Source organism: Olea europaea, chromosome 6, assembly GCF_002742605.1.
Source record: "Olea europaea var. sylvestris chromosome 6, O_europaea_v1, whole genome shotgun sequence".
Classification (NCBI taxonomy): domain Eukaryota; kingdom Viridiplantae; phylum Streptophyta; class Magnoliopsida; order Lamiales; family Oleaceae; genus Olea; species Olea europaea.
In genome coordinates, this window is record NC_036242.1 from 27,492,054 (window position 1) to 27,502,105 (window position 10,052).

The 10,052-nt window shown below is 31.1% G+C and overlaps 1 protein-coding gene across 1 annotated transcript; it reads right to left on the reverse strand.

Annotated features, from left to right (window-relative positions):
* Nucleotides 1–382: 382 nt before the first annotated feature.
* Nucleotides 383–886, reverse strand: LOC111395345 (E3 ubiquitin-protein ligase RHA2A-like). The gene has a single exon (XM_023021324.1). It carries the CDS (start codon nucleotides 884–886, stop codon nucleotides 383–385), a length of 504 nt encoding a protein of 167 aa, XP_022877092.1.
* Between the last annotated feature and the right edge of the window lie 9,166 nt (nucleotides 887–10,052).

Below are 10,052 nucleotides of genomic sequence, written 5' to 3' on the forward strand. Positions count from 1 at the left end.
TATCCACGCCAGTAAATTAAGAACATAAATCCAGTAGCCCAAACAAGATGTCCAAATAAGAACATCCATGCCCAGACCGATAAACTATTCATACCAAAAGGATTATACCCATTGATAAGTTGTGAAGAGTTTAACCATAAATAATCTCTTAGCCAACCCATCAAGTAAGTGGAAGATTCATTAAACTGTGAAACGTTCCCCTGCCATAATGTGATGTGCTTCCAATGCCAATAAAAAGTAACCCATCCAATAGTATTTAACATCCCAAAAAAAACCCCAAAAAAAAAAAAAAAAAAAAAAGAAGAAGAAGAAGAAGTCCAAACTAACGCAAAAAAGGCCGGCGTTCATAAACTCGATCTCACCACGCGATATGCAGCAAGGATCATTGAAGTGGGAACCACGAGAGGACGTCCCCGGTCACTCGCTTCTGCGTGAGTTCCACGCGCTCATCGGAAACCAGTGGCATTCGGCAGAGAGGGCAGTTGAAGTTGAGGTGCTCGAGCCATCCATCGAAGCATTCCTTGTGAAAGACGTGGCGGCAGGCTAACTTACGCACGTGGTCTCCTTTACCCAGCTGGTTCAAGCACACCACACAATTCAAATCGGCACCCTCACAGCCGTTGAATTGATTCGTATAGGAAAACACACGATTCAGATTCAATTGCTCGCAGAGGAAAATAAGGCCGGCCAGACCAGACCCAACGACGTCGTAAGAAGAATTTTCGAACTGCTGAGTCGAGTCGAACCGGGGTAAAATGAACCCCAGGTTGTGCAAAATAGTGAACAGAAGGGACTGAAGATAACGTACGGTTTTTCCGATGAGAACAATGAAGAGTAATAGGATTGATTCTGATGATACGTCGGAGAGCTGGCTCTGTAAACCCATTATCTTGAAAAAGCTTAAAGGTTCACGCAAAATAATTGGGTGTGTATAGATTATATAATATAGATGTACATGGAACGGACGGTGTAATAGTTTTGTTGTTTCTCGTGGGTTGGTGTGGTGTCGAGGGGCGTGGGTGGGTTACGTGGATAGAGGGAAGGGAGACAGGTAATCACACAATAGTTTATAGGTGTGAAAATCTGGGGTATGTGTTCAAAGGAGGAAACGGCAGTATGATGTGTGGCTGTTTTAAAGGAGGCCTAAAGAGTGGGAGATTTTTGCTGCTATAAAAGCCATGTGGGGTACGGTATGCTTAGGTTGCAAAATGAGCCGAGGCGAGTTGACTCGACTCGCTCGATTTATCTACTGCATGTTGGGCTTGGTGAGACTTATGAGCTCTGTCATCGATGAGGCGAGTCAAGCATGCTCGAGAGTTATTCGCAATTCGTTAATTTTTTTGTTGAAAATTGCACTTTTACTATGAGAAGTTCGAATGCATAAATTTGTAAGAAAAATGCAAACATAGGAGAAGTTCGGTCATTTACAATATGTGGAGGAAGCTAAAATTGTATACGAATAAATATTTCGCGAGTAATTTTTAAAAAAAAAAATAATAATAAATATAAAAGTTAATTTACCAAAAAGAAAAAAATCATGAATGACATAATTATTGAAAATCTTCAACGATTGTACTAGTCAACTTATAATTATCTTTGGCTCGCAAAATCGAATCGCTTGGCTCATGCCCACATAAGGATGAGAGTCGAGTCACCGAGCGGCCCCCCTCATTTTCCACCCCGAGTTATAGTTTTGGATATGCATATTGTTAGTTTGTCAACCGTGAAGGATACACATGTTGTTTCCCTCTATGAATACTATATGACTCGTTCCTCTAGAAGACAAATCAACTCAACAATTGTGAACTCTTAATGATAATCGTTGGAATTTATGAGTAAATAATATTAAAATGTGTGAAAGGGAATAGGTCTTCAATGAATGCTATAACTAGGCACCACATTTCAAATACAAAGAGTGTATATTAAATAAACTTTATTTTTTCGATTGGACACAACTATTCAAAGATGTGCATAATGAATAGTCTTGAACTTCGTATAGGGTGCGATTTTAATCATCCAATCATGTTTCAATGTGAAATGGTGTAATCCAATTATTAAAATAAAATTATGCAAAAAGTGCGACACTTGAAAAAAGACAGGGTTATATATATATGGCCTTCCTAATTTCATTTTCTTCGCTCGAAATCAATTTGAAACAATTATTTTCTAATGCTTTTTCTCTAAATTATTTTAAAATATTTTTTTTAATTATTTTGAGTACTTTTCTAATACTGGCCTTCATTGGAAGATTAGTTGTGTTACTTCCCACCCTATTTCATTAAGATGACAATGATTATAGGTTAAAATTTTAGTTAAGTATATCGATTATAGTATTTTATTATTTAATATTTTGAAGTTAAATATTGAATATATAAAAGTAAATAAATAATATTTATACGGCATTTCTGTAGCACTTCACTTTCGTTTTCGTGCAACCTAGTCCGCCCTCATGGGGCTGCCCAAGTCCAAAAAAATAATTTGTATGAATTTTTTCCATATACAATAGTCCAGTCTAAAAAAGTTTCTCTTTAATCCTAAACAAATTAATTTGAAATTCTAGTCCCCACCCCACGAACAATTATTAGGAAATAATCGAGTTAGAGGTGTAGCTATGAGTTCTACAGATGGTCTGATGAGAGGAATGTAAGTAATTGACACAGGAGCCCCTACCACTCCTAACTGACTAACATATGCCACCACCATTTCCAAATTTGTAACATTTCCTGTCCAAGTTAAAATAAACAATTCAACAATATTTTTCTGACATTTAATTTTACTTTTTACAACCCAAAAAAATTCAATAAAATGATTTAAATTGAAGTAACATACATGAAATAACATTTCAAGTGAATCTACATCCAATAAGACCATACAAAACGAATTTCTATATTAGTAAATTTGTAATCGTAATTCATATCACAATTTTGTCGTCAAATCATAAACGTATAAAAAGAATATTTAAATTTTATATATCCTCTTGCTTAGTTAAGTCTCTCAATTAGCACCTCTTAAATAGTATATTGTGCATGTTATTTTTATTTTATCCTTTTAAAAATAAATTGAAAGCAATATTACGTTTATAGTTTATTCTAATTTGACTACTCACTATATTATTTAAATCGAAGATACAGTAGTCTCTACTTATCAAGTTTAACGATGCCAACTAGTGTACCATGAATATCTAAAGGTCCCAGTATCACCAACTCTTGACGTCTTTGCTTCGGTCCTTGACTTGCAAGCCAATTTGAGATACAACAGTGTTGTGATATGTGTAAGACCGTCCCAAATAGCTTGCATTTGAACTAATGCAAAAACAATTTTTACTCATTTATCTGTTGCTTATTCTATCGCGTAATTTATAATGAAACCCAAACAAGCACTCAAAGTACTTCGCAGGGTGAATTTGTGTCTCGTGTGATCAACAACATAATACTTGGTTTTATTCTTTTATTTTCTTTTTTCAACTATTAATATTCTGATTATATTAATGAACCCAAGTAACTACTTAGACCAAATAAAATAAAATAAAATAAAAAATTGCAGGGGAAGAGCGTGGAACTCTGTAGACCTTTATTTCTGGCCCTTCTCAACGATACCAACACCACAATTTCCTATAATAGAGTTGGAAGCAAACTTTTAGGGTCTGTTTAGGCCCGATTTTTTCACCCAAAAAATTATTTTTTGGTCATTATTTCACTATTTCAACCGTCATATTTGATTTCTTCTCTTACAGGTGGACCCCACTTTTCTCCTAACGATCTCAAAATCACTTCCAAACAGGCTCTAGTCACATTTTGGAGCTTTGTCAATTAATGTAGTCATCATCACAAGACTCTTTATCCTTATCCCATCTTTCACGTGTTTGATGTAATGGATTGGACTATACTATGTCGTGCTTAAAAAATAAATGAAATTAAAAAAATATATATATATATTTTATTATATTTTATTGCGTTCCAGACATTCTTTTATGTTGAAAATGTTATTTTGTTCTATACGATAAAGAAGATGCTACATGTATATTAACTTGTACATAAGGGTGTCCATATGGACACTCGGCGCCTCGACATTGGTCAAGGCACCTGTCACGCTCGGGCCCGGCCGATGCGTTGGGTGTCCATTATGTACAAGCTAATGTACAATAAGAATTATCCATACAGTAAATATCGTCTATGTACTTTACCGATTGAAAACTTGTTGCATACAAAATTATGTCGCAACTGAATTTATTTTTGATAATCGAAACTTATTTTACTAACTCACATAATTTGTATCCTGTTGGAATCAAGCTATCCAATTAAATTTTTTGATTTGTTAATTTAAAAGGGACTTGATAGCAAATACAAATATAAAACTTCGGTAACATAGACAGACCCATTTTATTTAATATAATGTCACAAATACGTTGTACGTTCTAAATATATAGCATTACACAAATATGTGTGCTTATGCGAAGTATGTGCGTAATTCACATTTTTCAATTTTTAATATTATTTTAAATTAATTAATAAATAAAATAATGTATTCTTTAAACTATATATATATTCTTCAAATTTCCAAAAAAAAAACAAAAAAAAAGTTGCTCAAAATCATAAATACTACAATTACTTGAACTTTATACATATTCTTTAAATTTTTAAACAATTATTTGATAATCAATTCCTATAATTAAATTAGACTCAAACACAGACTTAGAAAACCAAATATATTGTTTAACTCTTTATTGGATTCCAATTCAAATTCCTCTTTATCAAAGTCATCTTCTTTGTCATCCAATGAAAAATCATTTTCATTGGACTTACTTATTTCAACTCCAAAATTTTTATTACCTCTTGTAAAATGGTAAGACATAATCAACGGTCCAAAATTAATTAATACTAGCATCACTTGCCAGTAAAATTAGAGAAAGTTCAAAAAAGAAGGCGGCTCAAACTCGACGTACAACGTATTTGATGTTTATTGGGCTCAATTTACTCCTTTTAAGTTACAAAATAGGCTAGGATTTGTTAAGATATTTTTGACACAATTTGTAATACAAATATGCAGTCAATGAAATGAGTTGGCCGCATTATTACGCACATATCCTATACGTGAGGTGTTTTGAAAATGCATCAAACATGTACGAATATATGCGAAATATATACGTGCATTTAGAACACTAAATACTCCTTTGATAAGAGAACATATAAAATCACTTACAAATTTCTAATAAATGTAGTAGAAAACTGATTCCTTTGTTTTCTTTTTTATTTATGTTTACTTTTCTTTTTTCATTTTCTTTTTCCTTATTTTGCATCAACTTGTTTGACTTTGTGTTTGACCACGTATCTGGTAAGATTGTTGCATTGAATATTTCGATTTGCACAAGTTATATTATATTATTTTGTTAAGACTAGGGTTTTATTTCTTTTTTTTTTTTTTTTAACATCGACGATACAAAGAAATTTCAAATAAATATCATATTAGTTAGTGCGTATCATTTTCGGACATGTCGAGTCAATTTATCCGTAGAACTATTGGAGTTCAAATTAAAGACAAAATTTACATATAATTCACTTATTTAGATAAAATGCTTTAATTTGTACGATTAAAAGTCAAGCACAAGATTTGCAAGTTCATGATAAGCAAAAAAAACCAGCAAGATACCGTGCCTGAGCTATATGAGGTAGAAATTCATCCCATGTACAGCTCAAAGGCCGAGCCTCACACCCCACTCGAAAATGTACAATAGTGATAATATGTAATAAATTAAGCCCCCGTTTGAACCCCATTAATTTTTATTACATTTCATTTTTCTCTCTTATTTTCAACCTCACAATCTTCCATAAAATAATATTACACGTAAATCGAAAATTTTTCTTTCTTTTTCAATCACTCATTTTTCAAAAAACACTATTCTATACATTAATTTTTCCCCGTAATGAGGGCCAAACAGGGGCTAAGAGTTTGGACGGTGGAGGATTATTCCATTTTGACTAAAATTATTTGCTATGATCTTCAACCAACTTGCAAGACTACTTAATACAAGTAATGATAGACCATTAGACAAGAAGAATTTTAGTAATAATTGAATTAAAGAAAAGGTGGTCCACCATATCCTCCAATGACCAACCTTATATTAACGGCGTATAAAAATCCTTCAGCTTGATCAAATTGAAAATCTTGGGGACCTCTGGGTAACATCTTTGCACGCAAATTGCCAGCACGGCTAATTCTTTCATTTCAAAATCTTGATTGAAATATACGTTTTTGTCATTTTATGACTTCTGATCCTATCGTTGTACGTTAAAGATATATAAAGATTTTTATTTTTCTATGATAATTTTTTTTTATAGTTCTCGGATAATTTGCAAAAAGTCATCGGTTTTTTACATGGGTAGTCATATTATTATCGCGATTTTATATTTTTTTTTATCATTTTTTAAGTGCGCCAAAAAAATTTCAAACTTTTGCTCAATATCATATTTCAGTTATGCTATAGATATAGAAAATATTTGATAGAATTTTTACAGAAGAACACGAGACAATTTTCATTGACTTTTATCACAAAAATGATAGAAAATGCACTATACAGGTGCTGTGTTGGTATCACCTCTATGATTTCTGTGAATAATTCCCTGTTCATCCTATTTATGTTTCCTAACTTTTTGTTGCGTTCTTATTTTCAACGTTTTTCTTGTTTAGCAATGATTTTTTTTTTTTCAAAAATTTTGTCAGCGTACTCTAAAATGATGGGAAAATATATTATCGAGCTTTATAGTTGTTTTTTATATTTAAAAATATTAAAGTTAAATAAATTCTTTTATGAGCTCTTAATGGACTTTTTCGACAAAATATGTGATCAAGTACAAGATCATGCGCTCGCTAGTGAAAAGTTGAGATAAGAATTTGATGAAAAAAGTTGGTTACATAATGAAGATAATGAGAAAATATTTGAAAATTTTAATGCAATTATAAAGTGCATAACAAAAAAAAAAAGAAAAAAAGAAAAAACAATATTTTTACAAATTATTGATAGTTCACGTCACAATCATCAAGAGTCATTGTAAGTAAAAGTTGCCAAATTCTAAGGAAGAATCGAGAAAAGTGTGTTTGTGGCACTTGACATGTCCACTTAAATTTCACATACTTATAAAACCAAATATTGAAATTGAACCTACAAATCTGTAAATCTCAGTTAATCAAGATTTACGTTTCTAAGGTCATTGTCATCTGCAAATTCGAGCCAGAACAAAATATTATAAATAAGAGTTTTTCGAAATCATTTTGTCAATTTAGGTTAAAATTATTGAATGACAAGTATTAAGAGTGACATTCATGTGAAATAATTTACGAGAGACGGTTCAAGATTGGTTCATTAAAGTTGAGTAATGTCGTGTCAATAAATGATAAGTCCCTGTTTGGTTTCTATTTTTTTCTCATTAAAATGAAAAAATGACCATTTTTCATCACATTAAACTACCAAATTTGAATTTTTATTTATTGTGTGGGGTTCGTAACGACTATACTTTTCATTCTCATTCTTCCAAAAATGATAAACGAATGGGGGCTAAGATTAATGAAGTATAAGTTCATATGAAAATAATCCTTAATTGGAACATATAGCATTATTGTCATGTAATGCAATATAAAATAACACTTTCGAGGTAAGGAAAAATTATTATTTTAGCAAAATTTTAACTTACATTAGCTTGGAAAGTGCTTAAATTTTTTGACTAATTTTACATGTATCATTCTTTTAATTAAAATAGATGTACGATTTACATATATTAAAAAAATCAACTATGTGATGCAAAATTATGCAACAACTTAAAATTAGTTGTCGACATTATTTTTCTATAAGGACATTGCTTCGAAATTAAAGTTGGTGAAGCTAAAAGTATTCATTAATTACGTGAAATTATTTCTGATTTACGCTATAGGAATGGCATGAATGTCAAGTACCTTTTAAATTATCCATGACAACTTTTTCGTCGTTCAATGAATAAATTAGAAGTAACTTAAAATATTACGTTTGTACGAGAATTCTCTATTGCTATTATCATATCAACAATGTTACGAAGAAAGCCCAAAGCACAAGAGAAAATCTCAACTTAGCTTAGTTCAATTAATTAGGCTGAACCATATCGGTTAAATTTCATTAGGTACGTCGAAGTGATGTATAAGGCTCATTTGGACCACGGTCACACCAATTTACAAGCCAAAGCTAGTATATAGGCAAGAATTGGGAGCCATGAATTCGTTAGAGGGAGCAAATCGGCTGGGCAAATCAAAATGAATTTCAATTACTGCTCCTTTTTTCACATCTATTGAGGAAGCTGTTATATAGCCCCAAAAACATACTTTAAAATCATCATCTTACTGGAAATCCGAATTGAAGGAAAATTGGTGATATGAATCAGCAAGAGAGAAGATAACTACTCTAAGGGTATGTTTGATTGCGATGATGAAATTTGGGTGGAAAGAAAATGAATTCCAGGAAATTGAATTACCTAGAAATTGTTTTCCTGTGAATTGTAAATTATTGTGTTTGATTAGTATAATTTTCCATGTGAAAAATGTTAAAGTAAAAGTGTTTTTTGGTGTTCGTTTGGCTTTGTTTTACATGAAAATTGTCAATTTAAGTGATATCCACTTCTACCATTATTCCTAAAATTTGTTTCCATGGCCAACAATTTAGAAAAAAAAAAAAAAACTATGGAAAACCAAAAACCATTTACTCTCTAGGAAAATAAGGTCCCGTTTGATTGTACGGAATTTTCCATGGAACTTGGAATTCGAATTTCAGCTTTCACTTTTGGTCTGTTTGATTGGCAAAAATTTTCAAGGAATTGATTTTCCATGAATTTCTAGGTATAACACCTTAAAGCGTGATTTTCCACTGATGAGGTGGCAAGATGTGATCAAAATACCAATTAGATGGCAAGAAATCTCATATCCAAGCATAATATCACATTTTGTTGTATATTAGTATATCTGCCTGTATCAAGCACATTCCTTTTATTATAAGAACTCATAATAAAACAATTTTAAAAAATTGTAAATTATGACCTAATTTCTGCAAACCTCCTCAAATTTGATAATTGTAAATATTTAATCTTAAATTATGGTAGTTAAAAATATTTACTTTATTGAGTTATTGTCTCCCACACTTAACAATTTACCCGAATTGACATTAAAAATTAGATTATTTAAGCAAAATTATTAATTCATTTATCGAAATTTCAAATAAAATCGGAGTATATCTCTATTTCAAAACTGGGTTCCGAGTTTCCAATATCATTTTTAAGAGACTCCCTATTTTTAAAGAGCTTTTTTTTTTAATTTAAAAAATATCTATAAGTTTCGACAGTAAAAATTTTTAAATAGTCTAACACTCTTTATATTTAACAATTAATTTTTTACTTCCAAAAAATATTTATTATTTTTCTCTATTTTATTTTAATTAACTTTTATCTAGATTATTTCTCATATTTAAAATTGATATACTTTAAATGCATTTAATGATAGAAAGTGAGTTTACCCGCTATCCAAATTAAAATGTTAATTGAAAGAATCTTTTTAAACATAATTTTAAAAATTCAACTCTTTAAAATAAAGAACATCTCGGGTTTATAAAGTCTTGAAGATGCTCTAAAAGTAGTAAAACTTTTCATAATTTCACGTTAAATAAAAAGTAATATTAAAAATTGTGTAAATTTAATCCACACGTCACTTTGAAATTGAAAGTCACTCGATTGAATTTATTTGAGTTTAAAAGAAATTGAGCATTAAATTCAAGAAGACTGATACGGTTTGCTAAATATAGATGCAAGCAAAGTAAATACAAATCAAATTGCTGCCCTCTCGTTTGTAAAGAGAGTCATTCTCAACATCTAATTTTCTAAAAGCGTATCTTATTCAAAAAGAGAACCAAGACGAGAGAAAACCGCAACATGCAGTGCTATGCTAAATAAACAATTGAGACAGAATCTCAGCTTCCTACTCGTATCGTCCAATTTTGGACACTCGACTTTACCAAACAATTCATCAAAGCCGTAACTGGTATCACA

What these genes read in the sequence shown, in the direction of transcription:
- LOC111395345 (XM_023021324.1), bottom strand. Translation starts at nt 886, where the DNA reads ATGGGTTTACAGAGCCAGCTCTCCGACGTATCATCAGAATCAATCCTA.